Source organism: Cervus elaphus, chromosome 12 (genome assembly GCF_910594005.1).
Source record: "Cervus elaphus chromosome 12, mCerEla1.1, whole genome shotgun sequence".
NCBI lineage: Eukaryota > Metazoa > Chordata > Mammalia > Artiodactyla > Cervidae > Cervus > Cervus elaphus.
Window position 1 is genome coordinate 11,694,686 of NC_057826.1, and position 24,625 is coordinate 11,719,310.

A 24,625-nucleotide genomic window follows, 5' to 3' on the forward strand; every position below is an offset into this window, starting at 1 on the left:
GACAATTTAGCCATTGCTGTTGAGGGCTATGGGCCAGCCACTGTGCTTATAATCAGGCATTTATATACAAGTGAGCTCATTTAATTATAGAACAATACTAAAAGAAAAGTGATATCATTCCAGTTTCATGGATGAAGTTATAGTCACTGCACACTTTACTCAAGGTTTGACAACTAATAAAGGACAGACCCAGGATTCACAGCCACGATTTATGAACTAAGCTTTTCTGATTCCAAAGCCCACAGCCAAAGTTAAAAACATTGGAAAGAGATGGTATAGTCTCAATACTTCCTCATGGAGACAATGAAAAGTACTTCTGTTCATGGACATTAACCAAAGTATCTGAGCAAATGCCACTTAGATCTTGATAACTCTACTATATTAACCACCATCTGGAAATTTCTCTGGCAAGTTTAACATTTTATTAAATCTATACTTCCTTTGCTTACCCCAACTTCTGGTCAAGTTGACTACTTTATGTAAATTATCAGAGACAGGAATAAAAACAGGAACTTTTCATAGTTGGGTATCATTAAGCCTCATTATCTATTTCCTTGATAGTCGATAATATAACCATTCCACCAATGAAATCTAAAGGAACAGGGTTAATCATGTTTGTTTTCAATTCTAACTCCTTAAAGACTCGTAAACAAAATATGGCTATAGTTCAGGTATTTAGTTAACCCATGTTTCTAGATCATGATAAAAAATGTAGAGTATCATGGATTATCCAATTGGCAAAGTAAGCATGTGCTTAAGGAACCAGCATATCAAGGACACCTGAGATACGACAAAGGTTCCAGCTGTAATGAATGTTACAGGATTTTGTAATCCGAAAATCTAGAAAGAAGCTGTTAAAATTTAAGCACTCACTTAAATTTTGACTTCGGATTTAGTATTTTTCTAAAAAATTTCAATATGGCAGGAGGCTTGGAAAGAAGCCACCTAATACTTTCCAGTGCTTCTGGAAAACTGTTGAAAGTTACTTACAGCAAATACTTAAAAGTTACCAAACACTTTAAAAAATATAGTATCTAATAATTTTTTTCCAGAATTTTTTTCTGTAGTCTTACCTGTTCAGGAAAGTTTTTCCTTTCTAGTTACCTTATCTAAGTAATAATGTAATAACAATCATTATGTAAATAATAATAATCTAAATAATAATGCCTCATTTGACAGACAATAACTGCTTAGCCCACAAATATATCACTTTTGATAACTTTAAATAAGCAATTGTTTAAAGTAGCTGCTTGTAATATTTTATTTCACATGAACATGGTCCTAGCTTACTGAACTTCTAATATGATGATCTTATTTAGCCCCAGTCCAAGATCTTTTAATAAATGTTTGGAAAATAAGAATGCATCATCATACAAGGATTGGGAAGAACATTTTATTGCTAAGCATATCCTTGAACGAAAATGCAAATATGAAATAAAAGAGAAAAGGAAAAAAAAAGCAGTAACTTCACAACATCATAAAATAAATTTCTTAAGAGTTTTCTCATAAAACAACAGGAATATGATAGAAGCTCACATACAGAATGCACATGTTCCCATAAAATTGTCCAAATAGAAACTTACACTAAAAAGAATATAACAAATGTATTTTTACTCAAATTAAAAAAATGTAAAGAAAGAAAGCAGGAAATCAGTTCACAAGACCTCAAGACTCCAAGAACAGCAATCTTTTACAGACATCGAGATATAATCAACTTCATATAGGTTGGGCCATTTAGGTTATCTAAAATCGTGCTCTGATACCTCGTTATAATCCTGTCTTTTCCAATGATAACAAAATAATCCAAAACTCTTAACACATTGAAATATCAGATAATGAGGAACACCTCTTTCCATATACATTTAGTAAAGGCTACCATCATTGAGATTGCATTTTTTGCCCCACGTCTTTAAGATATTTTCTCAAATATTCATGCAACTTACAAAGACCAGCAAGAGTAGATTTCTAAATCTAAACAGCTGATGGATTTTCATCTGTACAAAAGAAACTGTATATATCTGACCCTCCAGAGGACGCATTGCCTTTTTATGTAAACACTCATCTTGCTCTGTCTCTTGCTTTTGGGTTAGGCATGGCCACTGAACCAGTTTATTGTTTTACTGTACATCGTTTCCTCTTTTCAGAAAGAAAGAGAACTGGAACAGAAACCAGACAAACGGAAATAAACAAAGGAAAGAACAGTTCTCAAAGCAGTATGTACACAGGTGGCTAAGGAATTATACCAGCAAAAATGTAGTAAAATATGTAAACAAAATCTGAGAAGAGTTTTTTTTTTTAATTCTCCTTGACACAGTTAACTGTGACAAAACTAAAACTCACACTTTCTTCACATTTTAAGGTTTACTTTTTTGTTGTTATTTTCTTTGAAAACAACATTCTCATTCCACTTCAAGATTTTAACAGTTTTCCTGTTTCAGTCATCCCATCAAACATACCATGATAAATATATCTGTATATATATTTATTTATATATATTATACTATTAAATTCCATTTTTTTGTGTGTCACAGCAGCTTTATTCATTTGTTATTTATTTATCTTTAGAAAAGATGGGTGAAGGGAGACGTGAGCAAATGGAAGGATAGTTATCTGTAAATGTCAGGCTGGAAAATTAAATCACTAGGAAAAACCTTATCATGTTGGGGGCGGGGGAAGAACTATGAGTTTTGCACTCTGTCATGCCGTGTTTGGCTTGTGTGACCTTTTGTGGTTCTATCACAAGTTGAACTCCCCTATTGTCTGTTTTGATTCTTCAACAGACTTCTTGTATCGTCTTTTCTCTTATATTCGCATGCATTTCGATCAGTCACAGATCCGGCCCACCCCCGGCCCCCTTTCCTAGGAAAGGCTCTGTTTTAATTTGTGGGGCTATCTCCTTTACCTCAATTTGGCTGGGCTCATGGACAGGAACAATATTGTTAAGTGAAGCCGATAGCTCTGAGAAAACCAGCCCTAACCACATCTGTTCAGGGTTTGGGTGGCAAATTCTGGAATTTGATCCTGAGGGACCAGCTTTTCCAATCAAAACTATCATCCATCCCATGATTTTGCTATGTGTTCAGCAAAGCATCATATAGAAACAGACAACAGATTCTAGAAACACCACAACCTGATATGTAGAGTGAACACCATGGTAGCTTTTGAGTTCATATGGCAATAGTCTCTCTTACTTTCGTTTTCTGAGATTTTTTTTTTTCTTCAACTTATGTCCAATTATTTTCAAAAAATAATCAAATACCCAAAAGCCATGTTTTTCCCCTCAGATCTTGAAAAGTTACACGCACACTGGCCAGAACCAGATAAGGGTGGGTTTTTGTTGTTTTTTTAACTTTTTTTCTTGTTTTTGTTTTTTACATAATTAAACAAACAAACAAACCAAAAAAAAAAAAAAACATCATTACAGTCAAGCTTCACAAACATTATTACAGACTCACTTGGAGTTATGGAACAAGTAAGCCATGAAGTCTTCTACCTTGGGTGAAAGGTCCTCAAGAGAAGGAAGCTTCCAAGTCTGCGAAAAGTTGGGGGGCCGAGGAGGGGGTGGGGGCAGCCACCTGCTCGCTCCAGCGTGCAAAAGTGTGAGCTGGCTGACACAGCAGGGCAGAAAGAACTTTCTGTCTCCGAGCGGCGACTGCGTCAAAGCAGCCTGTGGCTTGCGCCTTTGTCAGTTAGGTGCATCTTGGTGTTGTGTTCACGACTGGTTTTCCCCACCGGGGTCCCGGTCCATGCCGCCCCGTCTCCTAGGACAGTCCGGACCCCTGCGGATGCTCAGGTCGCCGAGGACACGCGCGTCTGTGGGCAGAGGGACGGCCCGGGCTCAGCTGCGCGCGCCGGGCGGCGGCGGCGGCGTGGCGCCTACACGTAGTACTCCTTGTCCTTGTTTTTCTGTTTCTTGTGGCCGCCCTTCGAGCTCGGGGGCTTCTCCTTGAGCAGCGTGCCGTTGCTCTGCGCCGAGTTGCTGATGTAGTTCCGCGTCTCGTCCACCTGGTAGGAGCCCTCGTCCCTGTTCCTGTATTTGTACATGGCGTACAGAAGGATCAAGATGCAGAGGGCGGCTGCAGCCACAATGCCGACGACCATCCCTGTTGTGCTGCTGGACTCGCGGATCACCTCTGAGGCCCCCGGGACCCGTCTGACTCCCGGCTCCGTGGGGTTTGCTGTGGGCACATTACGGAACATGGGGGAAGTAATTAGTGGGCTCTTCAGTTTGGTGCTGTCTAGCTCATAGGCAGTGGGCAACGGAAGCAAGACTAGATCAGGCTGGGGTTTGAGCTCACGGTTATTCATTTTGCCAGCTGGCAATTTGGGCACCATCCCAGACGAGGAGGAAGCTGTGAAGCGGATCAGCTCAGGGGACAAAGATGTGGTAGTAGTCCTACTAGTTTCGGAGGCTTTGTTAGGTCTAAAGTCCTTGGATTCCCACTTGGGCGCATGAGCTTTGTAGCCACCTTCGAAGACTGAAGTGGAAAGACTCTTATCTGTTACCAAGGAGAAGGTGGTGTAAAAATCTTCATCATCAGTAGGGGGCAGGTTAGAGTCAAAGGTTTCCCCTGAGCCATACCCAGATATCACCAAGCCATCATCATCACAACCATCGCTGCCTTGGTCCGACAAGCAAGGTAACCCCGCCTCAGAGGTCATAGACAGGGAATCTTTGGTGGTCTCAATAATGGTGAGGAGGGGGCGGAAGGTAGGGGGGAGTGTAATGGAAGGTGCAGGAGTAGCAATAGGAGGGGTAGCTAAAGGGTCTTCTACAAGAAGAGGGATAACTAATTCACCTCCTGGGATGGAAAAGAAAAAAGAGAAACAGAATTAGTACATTTGTAGAAAAACAAGTCACAGCCGTGCTCAGTGAATGCAGTTCATAGGTCACATCTCAGAAATGATAATGAGAGCCTTGGATGCACATCCAGACCCTCTCTACTTGCAGCCTAATTGTTCTAGGCTGATTTAGAGCCCATGGTATGCCTCTTGCCACCAAAACCTGAAAGTCATAGAGTGAGGGCTTACATGTTTAAAGATACTCTCAAGTAATTATTTAGATAGAATTCAAACAGGCTTTTTTTTCCAGGATCTGCTTATGGGATGATGACATTTAACTACACCATTGCAGATACTCAGCATCAATTGTGCGTGTGTGTGTGTACATGAACACATGCATGTGATTAATCTGTGAGCATTTCTTTATTTTCTTCTTGGGTTTCTACTTATTTGCTCCCATTAGGATGAGAATGACAGATTTCCCATGTCTCTGAGATCAAGATCAAGGAAAACAAAAGAGCTCATCTTCAATATTTTATAAGTTACTACTTTTTATTTCACAGTTATCAAGTATAGTCTTTGTTTACTATAAGCTAAGTAAGAGGAACTTACAGAGGTTGAAAATGTTCATACAACAGGCCCATTCTGACTATGCTGTTCCTGAAATTCCTCTGACTATAAAACAACAACTTGCTTTGTAGGTCTAATGTTATATTCATACATTGCTTTTATGTTATATGCAATATATGCTGAGCAGACACTAGATTTTAAAAATACGCAGCCTATATATCCATGACTTAATGGAAACTTACTTTTAGATCCCGAAATGTAGAGAGAGCAAAGTGAATTTTTAAGATCAGTGATTCTTATTCAGAGTGGTAGATATTTATCAGTTTACCCACAGACCCTCCTTACTGCCTTTATACTAGGGTCTATTTATAGTGTTATTTTCAAATGGAGGAAGAATCTCAGGAAGTCACAGTTCGTGTCTTCTGTTAAATTTATTTAAAAAATTATTCCAACTATTGTTTTTAAAAATCTTCTAGCAGAGATAGCATGATGAGTCCCTGCCCCAGATAATCTGCTTTCACCCATGTCAGAAGCTTGCATTCTCTGCCAGAGAAACTGAGTCAGGGAGGTTGGCAACAGTGTATCTGATGTGTATCATACGGAAGGGAAGGCACAAGAGAACATGACCTACCCAACTCATGTGGGGAAATAAAACAAGAACTTTCTGAGAAACTCAAGATGATATTTTGGCCTATGTTCTAAACCCCAAGCTTCACTTCTAGAGCTCAGAGTTTGCAGCTATTGAGCAACCGATTTTTACACATTTTACAAAGCTTCAGGCTTGCTTTCCTGGGCTAGCAGGCCTTTGGTGTTTTTGTTTTTTTTTTAAACATTGTGAACATATATAATTCATATGTCTTGCAACTTATTTAATGCATAATTTACACCATTTTGCTAGTTTTTATAAGTGGAATTTAGAATACAGGTCCCCAAAGGTAAGCCAGTCTTACAACTAACCCCGAGGTGCCTCCTTTTGCCCCTATTCTTCCAACCCTGAGTGTTATATTTAAGATGATGGAAGCAGGCAGTGTTTGAGTGAGGAAAGAGCAGTGAGGAGTGAAGGCTCGTGCAGTCTGCTCAAGGATTCCCTTAGGATTGCTCAGAATGATTTTACTTGCCTTTAGAGGACAAGACAGGATTTGTGTACCCATTTCACCTAGAACAAAGGTCTAGCATGGGTGTTCTTTTCTGGCACAAATACAGAGAGTCATTTGCCTTTTAGAGTAAGGATAAAAGTCAACCCAATATATATTAAGTGGAAAATAAGCTGGGATAAAGGGCAAGGAATGACTGATTTGTTGGGAGGCAAAGTCCTGGGACAGATAATTGAATGCAAAGGCAAATTGTTAAGTAGGATGTGAGTTTCCCTTTAAGTGAGATGAAGATCACTGTTTTCCTGATTACAGAGTGGCATTCATTTGCACTTTTAGTGTACCATCTGTGACACCCAACTGGAGTCTTTAACGTTTGCCTGTTTTATCCCCCTGTCTTTTCAATCCTAGCTAAAGCTTCCAGAGTGTCTTTGTTGTTAAAAAATCCTACATCTACACACTGCTCATTCTGCAGTTGAATCACTTCCACTTTCCTTTACGTTTCACTTTTCATTCTACACCCTGAAGTGAGCATCTCTCTTGGAGCAGGCAAAAAAAGTGAAAATCATCCTTTTCATGATGGGAAGGAAAGAAGGTCTGGAAGTTCACTAATTAACAAAGAGCTTCTAAAAGTTGATGAGGCCCTTTTGTGAAATGGTAAAAGCTTATTTCAAAACTAAAATGATGGGTAGGCTGGTGCAGAGTTCTAATAACAGAATCTGTTAAAACTGCTAATCTTCAATTTTCTTGGCCAGGCTGCTATTAATCCTAGTAGTAGTGATAAAAATGATAAATTATGCCCCTCCTAGGGACTTTTGAGCCTAAAATCTGGTAAGGTTTAATCAATGAAATTGTAGAAACTTCCATAGCTCCCCTCCCCTGACATCTCAAGGAATTGGAAGAATGTCTTTAGTTTAAAAGGGAGTCCACTGGGGTGTAGGGGTTGGTGTTTTAAAGGGGAATTAGAGTGAGTATAGGTGGAAATGTTTAGATAACTGTAAACAGGAAAGGTGCCTGGCACAAGTATATGCCATTTTTATATCAAATTCTATATTTAAGATGATTCTAGGGTCCAGAGGGTTCCGAGGGCTCTCATATCATTTGAGATAAAGAGGAGAGGGATGTGTTTCTCCATCATTAGATCCTTACTAGAAGTGACTTTGACTGCAGAAGGCTATTTAAGATTTCACGTTTATTTGTGTTAATCCAAAGTGACTATCCTCAGAAATGTTGGAGCAGCTGAAAATTTTTTTTTCACTGCCCAAAGACCATAAAGTCAGTGATCTCTCAGATGGCCATGCTTACGAAAGTATTCACAGAAGCAACAAGCTTAAAGTCATCAGGAGCTGCTGGCAGAGTATTACAAAACCTGTAATCCATCAAAACTCTCATTTCCTATCCCGTCCCCAGAATTTTTCTTTGGTTTGGAATAAGAACTATCTGTTTTCCTTAAAGTTAGCATTTTAAATCAGGAATATATACTCTTTTTTGACAGGGTTGTGCTTTTCTTTAAACCAGAGAGATCACTAGGGATATAAAAGGTCTATTTTAGCCCTGAAGGCTGCCCTGCTTTTTTGCTTTATGAGTGTATTTATAGATATATAATTCATGCGTCTAGGGCTGATATTCAGCAAAAGGGGCTCTCTGCCATTGGAAAAGACAGTGTATTAAAAATTTAATAGAAAAAAAAAATAAAAATAAAAAAAAATAAATAAAAATTTAATAGAACTCTTCTGAACTGTGAGAATGTTGTAGGTGATAGTGATGTGGTGGGTCATCTCAAAACACAAGAAGAGAAGCACAAAGTTTCAATATGGCTCCGACCTTTGCCTCTCAGGAGATATTTGGGTCTTAGAAGTCACAAAAATATGAAAAACCGGTGACACTGAAGAATGAGACTCTGGGAGAAGACACCATGCTCCAAGTCCTTAAATTTATTTTTATCTGTGTTTAGGTTCTTTACCTCATCTCTTATTTGCATTTTTCTAATTCTCTGCTGGGAAACTCACGCACAGTGGGGAGAAGTCATTTTTCCCCACTAAATTAGTTATTGAATTGTATTCATTTAGTCACTTGGTGCTACAGAAGTGTGTACTTGTAACACATCCATATTTGGAAACTTGGAACCATGAAGCTCTTCTTCAACTATCCTCAGGAAAAATAGTTTATCTGAAATGGATTTGATTCCAAAAGGCTACAGAGTCTCTTCTTTTCAAGCTATGCCCAGATAAGATGAGCAATAGCCCCTTGATATCATTGCCTGGGTGTGCATGCTAAGTCGCTTCAGTCACGTCCGACTCTTTGCGAACCTATGGACTGTAGCCCACCAGGCTCCTCTATCCATGGGATTCTCCAAGAAAGAATACTGGATTGGACTGCCATGCCCTCCTCCAGGGGATCTCCCCAACTCAGGACTCGAACCTGCATCTCTTACATTTCCTGCGTTGGCAGGTGGGATCTTTACCACTAGCATCATCTGGAAAGTGTAAAAGAAGGAACATCTTGTGGAGTTTTTCATCTGCATATTGATTAAGAGTTTTGCCTTTGAAATCACTTAGACTCAGGTTAGCATCACAGTTTTCTGGTTTACTAGCCCTATGAGTTGGTCAAATTTATTAAATTCTCTGTAAAATGGAAATAATAACACAGCTTACCTCAAGTCACCAGTGTAATAATGATTCATGTTAGTGCCATTTAAAATGCATGTTAAATGTTTAGCACAGAGATGACTGCTATTCCAATATGCTAGATATTAGTAATATTTCTATTAGGTATTTTGGGCCTATAAAAACTGATACTGTTGATTACTTTTTTCTGACCATTTTTAATAGAGTAGTCTCATGCTGAGGTAGAAGTATAATAATATAGGATCTAGATAATTAAGGCTATTTGTAATGCAGTGTTTGAAGAATGATTTATAATAGTCCCAAGAGCTTGTATTTAAAAGAAGTGAGTAGCCTTATATCAAATGGATTTAGGCATCTTCAACAAAAACAAAAGGTTTCAATTAGATAAAATACCACTCCACTTAGGAGGTTCTTAGTTTTAAACCTAAACTATCATCCAACATGTCAAACAATATACACTCATATAAACCAAGGCAGATAAAGCCCACTCACGGATGCTGCTGTGTTAGAAACATATCCCTTATCCATGCTTCAGTTTGATATTTTTGCAATAGTAATACCAATACCTAAAATTAGAGTGAAGCAAGTAACTTCTTTATTTAAAAATTCTATAGCACTTCTTGCTGATCTTATGTTTCCTGAAGTGCATAATTGATCCAAATACCTTTAAGGGCAAGGGGTATTCTCACCGTAGAGTCACACAAAATGGTAATACCTACCGAAAACATTTCCTAAATAAAACTTTAGGTGTGAAAATTATCGTGTTTCTTCTTGAGAGACTCTTACGATCCTTTTAAAGCTTACCTGATTACCTTGAGAGAAATGGCAAATATTAATAGAAAGGGAAAAGGAAAGACAGACAGGGAGGAGGGGAGGTTGGGTGCTTACTGTGTGCGGGTTTCTTTCACCATAGTTAGTTCTATACATTGGAAGGCAGCATTATCGTATTATCATAGGACAATACTTAAGATACCTGAGATTCATAATGTCTCTATTCTCAATAAGTCTGATTTTGTAGCTTGCAGTGATGGTGATATTTTAATCCTGGATAAAACAAACTCTACCATAGTCACTTGAGAGTATCTTATTTCCCCTGTGCTGAAGGAAAGTAAAATCAGGGACTGATTTCCCCAAATGTTTTCCAAGGAGTTAAATTAGGATGTAATTACCACTAATAACACTTGTAGTTAACTCAGTTAATTTTCTTCTAGGATACAGGCCTCCCATAGGTTGTATCTAATTTCATATCCCACTGTAGAGACTACCATTACTTTCAAAGCTTTAAAAGCTGGTTCAGGCAAAGAGGTCAGGCTTCCCTTGGATGGTAAGAACAATTTACCTATACTCTTCCACCAAGAGTAGAATTGATATCGATTATTAGGAGCAATTCAGCACAAAACATAACAATGAAAATTAAGCAAATAGACACAAATGAAATAAAATATTTACTATTATCTTAAAAAATCATATAGTAGAAAATAAAATCAACTTCAGGGCCAAAGTAAGCTAGAGGGAAAGAAAGCAAATAACATCAACATCAAGGCATTCACAATATAAGGAAGGACAGAAAGAAAAATAAAAGCAAATTAAAAAAAATACAGGTTGTTGTAGAGAAAATAAAGAAATCATTTCGATATAGACAAAATAATTTTAAAAAAAGCATACTGTATTAATTTATAGTCAACTTACATCAACAAATTGCCCGCATGTTTTTTGGCATGAAAGAAAAATTTACAAAAGAAAGTTGTGTAAGAATGCTCTTGGACAAATAGAATTGCCACATTCTTGTAACTTGCTTTTTTTGTTGTCATTTCTTTTAAAACTTTTGAGCAAAATGTCTAATTTTCAAATATAATAATTTACAACAGAGGATGATACAGGAGGCAACAACACATACATCCACACCACATAACATGAAAAGAAAAAAAAAATCTGCACTTTTTTTTTACCAATTTTTTTTACTTTCAGGGGCTTGGGAGGGCATCAGTTTTGAATCTGAAATTATTCTGATTGCGATGATTTAAAAAAAAAACTTTTTAAAAAAAAAACCTGTTTAATTTTATAATTTGCCTTTGAAAAAATCTAGGAATCTAGAGAGTTTTGAATGAATTTCTGCATTAAAATAGGTTCTCAGATATATATTGAGTTTAAATCTTTTTGTCTTTTTTTGACAAGTTTTAGAATTTCTTAAATTGAAGGGGATGGATGACAGCACATAAATTTGAACAATGCTAAAGAAAGGAGGGGATGGGGAGGGAAGATGCAGAAAGGGTAGGGTCATCTATGAGTGTACTACACAAGAGATGAAGATGATGGGAGTAAATGTGTAAGTGAGTCGCCATGTCCATGTAAGGGCGGCACGGAGTGATCTAGCTGCATTAGAGCTTCTGGCTGTAAGGAAGGGATGGGCAATATACAAAAACAAATGAGCCTACACATGCCCATCTACAGATATAAAGAACAGAACTCTAACACTCACAATCTCACACACCCTAAGCTGCAACTTCTTCAACATGCAATTATTCCAAAATCATTACAGTATCATTAAAGATTTTCCAATAATTAAACTTTCCAATAGTTAAACTTTCGTCCCTACTAAAAGTAGCCAAGATACATGAAATAATAATAGTAATCATAACAATAGTAATACTTATAATAATGATCAAAAGGTTCAAAGCAAAAACAAGGAGACTAGGTTTACGCATTCAAGTTGAAAAACTTCATCGGCAGCCACACAGCCCCATCGAGAGTTAGGGGAGGGGGTAAAGATCTTCCTATGTGACTGAAAGACAAAGTTGTATAGCGAGCCCGCTGGCTGGGTCATTCATTACTTCCTTCTATAGGAAGGGTACTGTCTTAGTGACATCACCCATCTTCCCCACACCGCCCATGGTGCGTGTGCTTCGTGGTGAGACTGGGCTTATGTGAAAGATGTGGCTGTGGGGATTCTGCAGCTGAAGTTGTTCCACATTTAAAGAAGGAGTGGGGGAAAGTTGCAGAAAACAATTCATAACTTTTTTTTTTTTGTCATAGTTTTGGATAAAACCAAATCTAAAGATCCAGCAATTAAAAAGAAACACATCAATATATATTTATAGATAGATATATATGTAGTACAAAAAGCACTTAATTCCCAAACAAGAAGGGAGCAAAGAACAAAAAATAATCTAAAGAAAAAAGTAGTTCACACACTTTCAGAGATGAACAACCAGATGCACACGCTGAGGAGGCACAGACAGAGCAGTCAGGGGACACTTTTTGTTGTTGTTGTTGTTTTGTATTTTCTGGCTTATTGATTCCCCTTTTGGTTGATAGCCAACATTAAAAACAAATTTTGCATTTTCTTTGAAAAAGAACGTTTGCATTCTCTTAATTTTTTTTTTTTGTTTTGCTTTTTTTAAAAAAATAAAAAGGGCGTGCAGTCTGGATGTACGTCCTAAGTAGACATTTGAGAGAGAAAAAAAGAGGCTAAGACTGACAAATGGGTAATTGTCTCTTATCCTGTCACTGCAGGAATGCTAACCAAGTTAATACATGCTAAAAGTAAGTTGCATTTAGGGAAAATAGAAAAACAGAACAGCAAGCTAGGGTTGGGAAGAGGTCAGCAAGACAAATTTGAGAGTAGGAGAAAGGTATTGGATTTAGTTTCATGCCTTTCCAGTAGGGGCAGAGGGCATCCCAAGACTTCTTGCCAATTGCATTTTTGTAAGCATGTGCGTGGGTATGCGTTCATGTGTTGGGCATTGAAGTGGAGCCTGTAGAGGCAGCAACTGAGGTAAAAAAATACATGTGAGTTCATGGATTCTGCTCTAGGAAACTTAGCCTGGATTCATTCACAGTCTCAGAAGGCACATTTTGTAAGACATAGAGGGGTCATCATTAACACGGCTCCATGTACGTGTCCTTGGGCTTAGCCAGATTGACAGGGTACACGTGTGATAATTGTGGTTGTCAAATGTACCTGATAAATGGAGAGTTTGGAGCTTTTTCTAAGTAACAGGAGCAAACCCCCGCTCTCCAGTTCTCTGCTTGGAAAGAACACAGTGCCACAGAGTCAATAAGCTACAGGATCGTCAGGCAATGAAGGTAGCTTATTTGAAGGCCATTGGGGGAAACTGTGCCTGTCTCCTAGAGACTGTGTGGGAAACAAAATGCTCCATTCAACCTACAGTGACAGAAAGAGAAGAGAAAAGTGTGTGTGTGTGTGTGTGTGTGTATCTGTGAGTGTGTGTGAGAGGGAAAATTGTGCAGAAAGGACCATGGGGTAGGAGGTTTTAGAAATGGCCTCAGCCTCTACTGGAAGAGATCACAAGAATCACATTGAATAGTTTATCCCTGTGAGAACATCAATTGTCAACCAAGGACTGGGAAACCCGGGTAGGAGAACCACAGAGGTGAGACACTTCAGAGCACCTGCTTCTGACAGCCAATTCCAACTACTCCTAAGAAGATTTTTAGGGTGACTTTGACAAATGGAATACATTTGTGAGGAGGAGTCAGACTTTTGTCCCCTATGGGACGCCCCTTTTATTATTTTATTTTCAAATCATTATAGTAATGTGTCCCCATGGGTCAGTCCGTACCAAGATTTTTAGTCTCTGGTTTTATGTGAATTGTTATTCTAGGAACTTCACAAAGGACAGCTGGAGGTTTTAGGAGGAGGGAAAAAAAATCCCAACAATATAGGAAAAGCAAAACCCTTGTTGCCATTTAGTTAATTTTTTTTGAATAATTATACTTTTAACATTGAATTTTACTGTATGACAAAACCCTATAAATGTTAATATTGCCCCACAAGGCATCAATTAACTTCTGTAGAACAAAGTTTTAATAACATTCATATGGGCTATTTTTTTTGTTTCACAGGCAATTTTGTAGGAAACATAAGTGATGAAAGTCTGAGATATGCCCAGGTAACATACTCCTGTAAAATAAGAGGTGTTTTGAAGAAGATCCATCAGCAATTTGAGTCTGCTAAGGTTTATACTGAGTAATTTACCTATTTCAAAATTGCCTGTTTTAAAGCTTATATAAGTAGGACACCATTTACTTTCTGTAAATCACTGGTTTAAACAATTGAACATACCAAAATGTATGGTTGTCACTTTGCAAACAAAATAATGTATGTATTTTTTAAACCCATGGAAGCCACAGTTTCAAATGAAGCCAGCACAGTGCTATATCCGTGCATATACATTTTAGAAGTCAACCAGCAGTTAATACACACAAAGCCTGTCTGATTTCCAACATAAGATATAAAATAATATTGCTAGTAGCTCATAATCAGGCCACAACTTCCTTTTCATATTTCATTACATATCTACACTAGATCTTTATTTACCAATAACTGCATGGTTCTGTGTTTACCCCTCTACTGGGTGTTAAGAATGCTTTGGAATTATATTTGCCATTGAGAACAAATAATACAATAATGTGACTTGCAACAGCATATTTTGATGTGACCATTTTTATCCCAGTATGTCCAAATAACTGTCTAAATGCAAAATCAGACTTTTAAGAACATCAAATGCAATAAGATGTAGTTACTCCGAATGCATGTTGGAAAGTGCACTTGTTTTGAAGAAATATGTTTCTAAGCTGCCTGTGGTTGTACCTGAGAAGCCCAAAGAATACTGAAGGAATTCAAGGTGCAAACCCACCTCTCTGGCAGAGTGGGCCCTGCTTGATAAGGACCCTGTCTTCAATGTGCACAGGTGAGATCCCAGAGGAAGGTCCAAATAAATTATTTTTCATAACCTCCAAGATGGAAAAGAGCCCAGAACACCATCAAGCCCAATACTCAGAATTGTATTTCTGTATTAATGATCTGCTTGCTCAATTAAGAGCAACTTTTTATACTTAAGAAGAATGATAAGAATGGATAAAACATTACAAAAGGTAGTACTACATTTTCAAACCTGGTAAGGTAGGATGTTTACACATAGAAGGATCTTGAATTAATGACTTCTTTCCCTATGTTTACAAAACCCTTAACCTGTACCTTCAGGTCTGTCCCCTAATCTCCATTCTTTTTTGTGAACCTACTGCATTCTATACAGATTTTCATTGACTCCAACACTCCATTTCATTTAATTTGTTTTCTTCTTAGTTTTAGCTAGATTCTAAGAACATTAGGGTGAGAATATCACATCTTTTTATGTTTATTTTTCCAACTAAACAGAATACTAATAATCATTCAAACATTTTTGAATGAACTAATGAATGAATGAATATCATTAACTGCTTTTTTTTTTTTCCTCCCCTACACTAGCCTAGAGCTTTCCATAGAGGAATTAAAATCTCATATCAAAAGTGGCTCACCTTGTACCTGAAATCTAGTATATGCGACAGAAGTCTTAGATTCTGGAGACCTGAGTTCCAATCTTGATTGTATCCTCTACTATGCTAGTTTGTTAGGACATGGAAAAAAGTCAGTTAATCCCTCTGAGCTTGTTCTTCATGTGTAATATGGAGATTATAATGTCTGGTTAATTAACCTACCTCAAAGGGTAGGTTTATTCAACTGAGACTTTGAATGTCAAAGTGCTTATAAATTATAAAGGGCTCTTCAAATGTTTGTTACTATTTTCTTCAAAGTTGACACTATAGCATCAACTGTAAAATGAGGGTTTCATATTCAGAGAAGAGAGTCCCAGACGATGGATCTCTGTGCTACTCCAAGTGTGATACTTGGGAGTATCTGCTTCAGCATCAAACAAATAACAACCTCAGTCAAAAATCTTAACATAAGTAGTATTATTACTGTGCTGTGCTGTGCTTAGTCACTCAGTCATGTCCAACTCTGCGACCCCATGGACTGTAGCTCATCAGGGTCCTCTGTCCATGGGATTCTCCAGGCAAGAATACTGCAGTGGGTTGCCATTCCCTTCTCCAGGGGATCTTCCCGACCCAGGGATCAAACTCATGCCTTCTGCCTTGCAGGCAGATTCCTTACCATCTGAGCCACCAGGGAAGCCCCTGTTGAAGTTCTCTTGAACTCCTGTTCCTCCCTCTCCAACAGTGCTGAGTTCTTAAAGCTTGATTAGTTCATCTTTCAGTGGTGAATTGTTATTTCTGCACATAATTTTATAGTTACTTTGTTTCACTCTTCTGTAGGTTAGAGTTAAGCTCCAAAGAGGTCATGTTGGGATATGTTCCCATAGGAACACTTTTTATCAAATCATGTGATTTGAGATGAGTTACTCCTCACCTGGAATCTGGAATTCCAGGAAACCCCTGGAATCTCAGTTTGCTCATTTACAAAATCAGGAAGACAAGTCCTTTTAGCTCACAAATGTATGTAAATTTAAGTAAAATTACTTTGGAAACTATGCAATATTTGATTCAAATGGAAGAAGATGTTACTCTGTATATCCTAAGAGTTCAATGCCACTTGTCACTACTGAAGAAACCAAAGAGGATGGTGACAAGGGTGGATCTCTCATCAAATTCACTTGGAAAAACATATCCCAACAAGGATATGGGGGATAAGATGAGGATATGAAGGAATGGAGGGTCAAGGTAACATTTTAGTTATTTTCTTCCAGAAGAGTTAATATTGGTTAAGATACACAAAAGGGAAAGCCCAATTAAGAAATTTCCAGGAATTAATATTTTTATTTTCATTTTGTTTGAATGGTAATCAGATATTAGTAGAAGTCAGTCTTTCTTCACTTGGGTTATTACAAGCTCCTTGATGCACAAGCTGAATCTTTCTAATTATTTTACTGTTTTTTTTTTAATCCATCTAACATAGATCAGGGCACACTGCAGGTCTTCAGTACATATTTGTTGAATTCAGTTACAAAATATAGAACAGCTTGCAACACTTGGATCTCTGTTCTGAAGTGGGTGGGATTCAAAAAAAGTCATCCTTATTGGCATTCATTTATTTAAAAAGAGTTCTCTTCATCAAGTATCTTCATGAAGTGAAACAGAAAGAGCAGTGTAAATAGGGCTTAAAGCCATGAATTTAGCAACTGCTCTCCTTTTCTTAGCCTTGCTTCTCTGTGGGTTTTTAGGGCTAAAATATGCATACAGCTCATTATTTGCAAGCTATTATGTCCTTATAATATTATTAAAGTGCAAGACAGTAGCTAATAGAAAAGTTTTGTTTTATCCACATAAAGAGGATAAAACTGCTGTGTGCCAGTCAGCAATGAAGACTCTGTCTGAAATACTTTCTTCTTTTAGCTTGAATAGCCCAAGATTTTTCCAATTTTCCTCCTTCTCTTCTGGTCCTTCATCCTCTATTTCTTGGCTTAGTTCCAGGTGTGGCCCTAGGTTGAGTCATCCCATCCTGTCCCTTGTCTGTAAAGACCTATCACCTATATGATGGTGATCTGCAGTTCGAACCACCTTTCAGATTCCAATTTCCCATATCCAACTGTCTACTTAACATTCCTACTGAAATATCTGAGCAGTACCTTAAATTCAAAAGGGCTAAGAGAGAACTTTGGATTCTACTGTCCTCCTAAACTTGCATCTTTCCCATCATTTGGGTGTGACCCAGGCATTGTTCTTTATTGCTTAGTTGCTAAGTCGTGTCCAACTCTTTGCAACTCCATGGACTGAACAGTGCATATGTGGAGGTGACTTGGGGTAGAGGCTCAGATATCATGACTAAGTAGGGGATCCGGGTGTACAATTACACCCTAATTAGTCATGATATTTGAGCCCCTACCCCAACTCACCTCCATACATGCAGTTAAGCAGGAAGTTCTGTTACTCTGGCAACAAATCCCTTACATTGACTTTCCCCCATTACTATCACCCATGTCCTAAAGTAAGCCAGTATAGTTCCTTGCTTGGATGCTGCAGTAGCCTCCCCATTGATTTCCCACATCCACTTTTGGTTCACTAAAATCCATTCTCCATAACGAAGCCACAGAGACCTTTAAGAATTATACAACATGAAACAGGTCAAGTCACTTTCTTGCTTCACATCTTCAAAGGCAGAATTTTCTAAACCAAAATTCTGTACCATGATCTATGGTGAAAGTTGCCTGTGGTTTGCCTACCACTCATGTTCGACAGCTGCCCTGACCCAGAATGTCTCAGAATCTGGCCATGCTAGCTTCCCTTCCAAAAACACCCCGTTACTTTTTGTCTGGCTGATTTCTTCTGATGGTTCAGGTCTCTCTTCCAATTTTACTCCTCAGGGAGGTCTTTCATGACTTCCCTAGTAAACAACCTGCTCACTAACTGACTATCCCCTCATGATTCTCTGTAGAATTTACTAGGTAATTCACATCCATTTATTCATGGAATATAAGCTCCATGAGAATGGAGACTTTGTCTTATTTTCCAGTGTACTTAGAGCTCTGCTTGGCACTTGGTATGAACTCAGGAAATCACTGCTAGTGAAAGAAGCATGGCTCAAATAGCCTGAAAACCCTTTAAAAAGGGAGGTCGGGCTACTCGTCTCTCTTGCAATCCTCCACAGCTCCACGCACAGTGCTATTCCCACAGGAGGCCTTGAGTAAATGGTTTGTAGACTAACTACTGAGGCATTGCATTCTCTATTCTATTTTCTTTTACTCTTCTCTAAACCAGATGAGATTTCCCTGAGTTCCAGCTAGCAGTTCCAATGAAAATTGGACCTTCTCATCCACAGATGGCTTAAGCCTTCCCCCCAAACCCCACATCACTATCTAACTTTCTCCTCCTCATAAACTGGTGCGGGGATGTTTATTAAAAAATCAGGCTTTCCTTTGCAGTTGTGAAAGCTAAAGACAAAATAAACAGGACAGTTAGGCCTACCGCTGCCAGACTCTGATGTATGTCTTCAGGCAATAGGAAGGAATGGGCCAAATGAATTATCAATGGGAGTAATGGTGATCGAAGTAGTGAAAATGTACTTGGCTACTCTGCCTGCCGTGGTCCTGCAGTCAATGACAGCAGAACCCAGCAACAGTGGGGTCTTTTTCCTGAACTGATACCATGAGATTTTATGACCATGTTTTTAGAGTAATAAATTATTCAAGAAGCTTTATTTTGCTTCTGTTTTCCACCCAAGTCCATCTACTCTGTCATTATGACCAGAATCCTGACCATGTTCTTTGCACTGCTGGTTTTTTGGTGGTAGAAGCTGGGCATTTCTCTGGTGTCTACTCTCTGCAGACCCCTTAAGTTCTCTATGCTGTCCATGAGAAACAGCCATACTTGACGATATGTTACAATAAAATTCACCGTATCATGAAAACACCCTCTTTTCACCTAAATGCCATCTTCATTGCAAGCAATGTACAGGGTTCAAAAATCAATACCATGAAGGCATTTTTATACTCAGTGGAAATTAATACTATGCAAACAACATGAAAAGCTTGCCCAAGACTCATGCATTTGATGTCAAAATGATATACCAGGACTGCATGACTTTGACTATGTCTTGTGGTCGTTGTTCAATCACTCAGTCATGTCTGACTATTTGGGACCCCATGGACTGCAGCACATCAGGCTTCCCTGTCCTTCACCATCTCCCAGGGCTTGTTCAAACTCATGTCCATTGAGCTGGTGATGCCATCCAACCATCTCATCCTCTGACGTCCCCTTCTCCTCCTGCCTTCAATCTTTCCCAGCATCAGGGTCTTTTCCAGTGAGTCAGTTATTCACATTAGGTGGCCAAAGTACTGCAGAGTCAGCTTCAGCATCAGTCCTTTCAATGAATATTCAGGGTTGATTTCCTTTAGGATTGACTTGTTTGATCTTGCAGTCAGTCCAAGGGACTCTCTTCTCAGTACACAGTTCCAAAGCATCAGTTCTTCAGTGTTCAGCCTTCTTTATGGTCCAATTCTTATATCCATACATTACTACTCGAAAAACCAAAACTTTGACTAGACAGACCTTTGTTGGCAAATTAATGTCTCTGCTTTCTAATAAGCTATCTAGGTTGGTCATAGCTTTTCTTCCAAGGAGCAAGTGTCTTTTAATTTCATGGCTGCAGTCACCATCTGCAGTGATTTTGGAGCCCAAGAAAATAAAGTCTCTCACTGTTTCCATTGTTTCCCCATCTATTTGCCATGAAGTGATGGGATTGGATGTCATGATCTTTGTTTTTTGAATATTAAGTTTTAAGCCATCTTTTTCACTCTCCTCTTTCAATTTCATCAAGAGGCTCTTTAGTTCCTCTTCACTTTCTGCCATCAGGGTGGTGTCATCTGCATATCTGAGGTTTATTGATATACCATGATTGCATGACTTTTGACTATGTCTTACCTGAGCCTCAAGCAGCTGATTTACCAGAGAGGAGAAGACTACAGAGATGCCTAAATGTGCAAGACACATATCATGATATTTATTTTTAAAATTTGTAAACTCAAATATTGTGGATTAGAAAGGAGATATAATAAATTCCCTAGTCATTCCAAAAACTCAAGGCACATGAGCCTCTAGATTAGTAAAGGTACATGCTTAGAGACAAATGCACATGATCAAATGGTTGACATAGTGATCCTTGCAAATATGAAAAAGGAAAAAATACATATAAATTTTAATTATATAGTTAAAATACTAAATTAACCAGAAGCCTACTTCTAGAGGGATATGTTCTTAAGAGTTATTGAGAACTCACTCTCTACCAGACAGTGTACTAAGTGCTTTAAATATTTAATTTCACTTAATCATTACAATTTCATCTTACATATCAGTCAGCTTGGGCTGAAAGGAGTTAATTTGCTTGAAGTTATACAACTACGAAGTTGAATAGTCATGACTAAACTTAATCCTGTATGTTTTACATTAAACGACAATGCTGCTGCAAACCAGGACGTTTTTAAATACTCAGTTCTCAGTGAGTATGGGAAGTTATAAACAAGCTAATCTTTAGGTACAAAAACAGCTTCCACAGGAGATCCTAGGAGCTCTACCAATTTATTTCAAACTCCAATGCACAATGAGATATTCAGAGGGGCTCCAAGGGGTTTTTTGGCACAATCTCTGGTCATCGGAGCCAGACCTACTAAATCAGACTGTTGGGTGTAGTGGGGACAAGATGACAGGCAGTGTCTGAATATCTGTTGTTGTTTTTTTTTAAAGCTCCCCAAAGGGTTTTTATGCAAAGCCAGGTTGAGCTCATAATCAAAAAACCTAGACTAAATCCCAGCTGTGATCCACTCTCTGTGACCTTGAATTAAGCTATAACCTCTCTTATTTGTAAGACGGTGATAAACCTCACTGGATGTTGAATTAATAGGAGATGCTAGCTATACAAGCATTTCATAAAATATATACACATATAACTAGAGATCTCTTCAAGAAAATTAGAGATACCAAGGGAACATTTCATGCAAAGATGGGCACAATAAAGGACAGGAATGGTAGGGACCTAACAGAAGTCGAAGATACTAAGAAGAGGTGGCAAGAATACACAGAAGAACTGTACAAAAAAGATCTTCATGACCCAGATAATCACGATGGTGTGATCACTCACCTAGAGCCAGACATCCTGGAATGTGAAGTCAAGTGGGCCTTAGGAAGCATCACTACAAACAAAGCTAGTGGAGGTGATGGAATACCAGTTAAGCTATTTCAAATCCTGAAAGATGACGCTGTCAAAGTGCTGTACTCAATATGCCAGCAAATTTGGAAAACTCAGCAGTGACCACAGAACTGGAAAAGGTCTGTTTTCACTCCAATCCCAAAGAAAGGCAATGCCAAAGAATGCTCAAACTACCGCACAATTGCACTCATCTCACACGCTAGTAAAGTAATGCTCAAAATTCTCCAAGCCAGGCTTCAGCAATACGTGAACCATGAACTTCCAGATGTTCAAGCTGGTTTTAGAAAAGGCAGAGGAACCAGAGATCAAATTGCCAATATCCGCTGGATCATCGAAAAAGCAAGAGAGTTACAGAAAAACATCTATTTTTGCTTTATTGACTCCGCCAAAGCCTTTGACTGTGTGGATCACAATAAACTGTGGAAAATTCTTAAAGAGATGGGAATACCAGACCACCTGACCTGCCTCTTGAGAAACCTGTATGCAGGTCAGGAAGCAACAGTTAGAACTGGGCATGGAACAACAGACTGGTTCCAAATAGGGAAAGGAGTACGTCAAGGCTGTATATTGTCACCCTGCTTATTTAACTTATATGCAGATACATCATGAGAAACACTGGACTGGAAGAAGCATAAGCTGGAATCAAGATTGCTGGGAGAAATATCAATAACCTCAGATATGCAGATGACACCACCCTTAGGGCAGAAAGTGAAGAAGAACTAAAGAGCCTGTTGATGAAAGTGAAAGAGGAGAGTGAAAAAGTTGGCTTAAAGCTCAACATTCAGAAAACTAAGATCATGGCATCTGGTCCCATCACTTCATGGCAAATAGATGGGGAAACAGTGGCTGACTTTATTTTTCTGGGCTCCAAAATCACTGCAAATGGTGACTTTAGCCATGAAATTAAAACATTTACTCCTTGGAAGGAAAGTTATGACCAACCTAGATAGCATATTAAAAAGCAGAGACATTAATTTGCCAACAAAGGTCCGTCTAGTCAAGGCTCTGGTTTTTCCAGTGGTCATGTATGGATGTGAGAGTTGGACTATGAAGAAAGCTGAGAGCTGAAGAATTGATGCTTTTGAACTGTGGTGTTGGAGAAGACTCTTGAGAGTCCTTTGGACTGCAGGGAGATCCAACCAGTCCATCCTAAAGGAGATCAGTCCTGTGTGTTCATTGGAAGGACTGATGCTGAAGCTGAAACTCCAACACTTTGGCCACCTGATGCAAAGAGCTGACCATTTGAAAAAACACTAGTCCTGGGAAAGATTGAGGGCAGGAAGAGAAGGGGATGACAGAGGATGAGATGGTGGATGGCATCACTGACTCGATGGACATGGTTTGGGTGAACTCCGGGAGTTGGTGACGGACAGGGAGGCATGGCGTGCTGCGTTTCATGGGGCTCAAAAATTCGGACAGGACTGAGCCACTAAACTGAACTGAATACATTTTAGAAATGTTATAAGAATAAAGTTATCTTAACTGGCACATCAAAACCTGCTTAAAATTACTAATACATTAATTTTAGGACTATACAAAAAATCATTGTTTTTTTTTTTTCTAATATTCTACCTATTCTAAATTTAACGTGATGGAAGCTCCCGTATCTACAAGTACCTATGAAAATAGTCTAAGTAATTTGATACCTCTGCTATTTTCCTAAGTTGTCAAATTACAAATGCTCTCTAAATATCTCTGTTCCACATTGTTTTCTTACATACCACATCCTAATCCATTGACGCTGTGCAAAAATTTTTAAAAAGCGCTACAAATCAATAGTTGGAGAATTTCAACACATTGTTCTATTTTGATACCCTATTATTTATTCTACATTTTAAAACCAAACTGGTAGTTTCCCCTAATTGTTGTAAAGAAAAATGGTGTTCTCTGTACTCATCAAACTCAGTCTCAGGTAGGACAGAAGACATAAGAATCAGCTTCCTACTGGGGTTCTTTCAGAACCATGGAGTCCACCATGTCTGCCAGAGTGATATGGTGTTAGGATGAGGACAAGACGCTTGCAGGGCTGCAGACCAGTGTCCCAGAGTGAGACAGAGTTACAGCCAGCTTTGAAAACAGAAGTGCCAACCACCATCGCGTCACTTTTAACATCTACTCGGCCAGACCACATCAGCTTTTTTCAGTGTGGTTTCCGGTATTATTTCTCCATGGTGATAGCAAACAGATCCTGATATATTTTTTCCTGGGCTGTTTCGGATGAATATGCTACTTGATCTTTAGGTTTTCACGCTAACATAGGATAACCACATGAGGCATCTATCAAAAAGGAAAATATTTGAGAAACAACAAAGGTTTTATCTTGCGCAATGGTATCGTGTCTAATTAAGAAAGTCAGCATGGTGAAACCCTGAAACCTACTTCCAATCCCCATCTTTATGCAGAAATCTAATGTGCTCACATGCACTGACTCCGTTAGGACGTCTGCTCATTAATTTTGCTCCTGTTTCATAGTATTAACCTATAGTAATGTTTCCCCCAATGCTATTAGCCAAAAGGTCACATTTGTTTCTTCAAATGGTCAGATGGCACTGAAAGCTCGAACTTAAAATTCATAAACTGCTAAGTATTGTCTCTGCAAAATCATGTAAGCCTCTGTTGGGTCTCTCTTAAAAAATACAAGGCTACACTTTATTACATATTATTTAGTTATTCAATACAAAATATATTAGCTCTCCTGTAAATGACTTACTAGGAAAATCCTTATTATCTTGGACTCTAGGTAGGATTTTTTAATAGTGATAGATCATCACCATTCTCTTTTTTTAAATAGATAGGCAAGGCGACTAAGCAATACAGTGAAGAGTTAGGGTTTGAGTAGTGTCATGAAAACTTAGACAAATCATTTAGTTCTTATAAAACCAGTTTGATCTTTAATTCTGTTTTGGTTCTATTCAAGTTGTCCTTCAGATGAGGGTATCTTATTTCCTTGAAAACATTATTTAGGAAGAAATAAGAGAATATACTGTTACGGTACATGCATCTGTCTGCTTGAAAGTCAGGGCTGTTTCACTGGATAGCTCCAGGGGATGTGGTTC

At 38.4% G+C, this 24,625-nt stretch overlaps 1 protein-coding gene across 14 annotated transcripts in view; it reads right to left on the reverse strand.

Moving 5' to 3' along the window:
- Positions 1-1,379: 1,379 nt before the first annotated feature.
- Positions 1,380-24,625, reverse strand: part of NRXN3 (neurexin 3) — a 1,774,776-nt gene continuing 1,751,530 nt past the window's right edge. For 6 of the 14 annotated variants that reach the window (XM_043920646.1, XM_043920644.1, XM_043920645.1 and 3 more), the window contains one exon: positions 1,380-4,802. In XM_043920646.1, the coding sequence (XP_043776581.1) occupies positions 3,877-4,802 (926 nt within the window). In that variant the 3' untranslated portion in view covers positions 1,380-3,876. Of the gene's footprint in view, positions 4,803-10,769; positions 11,462-24,625 lie in introns of those variants that run through there. The other 8 variants (XM_043920656.1, XM_043920651.1, XM_043920654.1 and 5 more) reach the window with 3 other exon arrangements.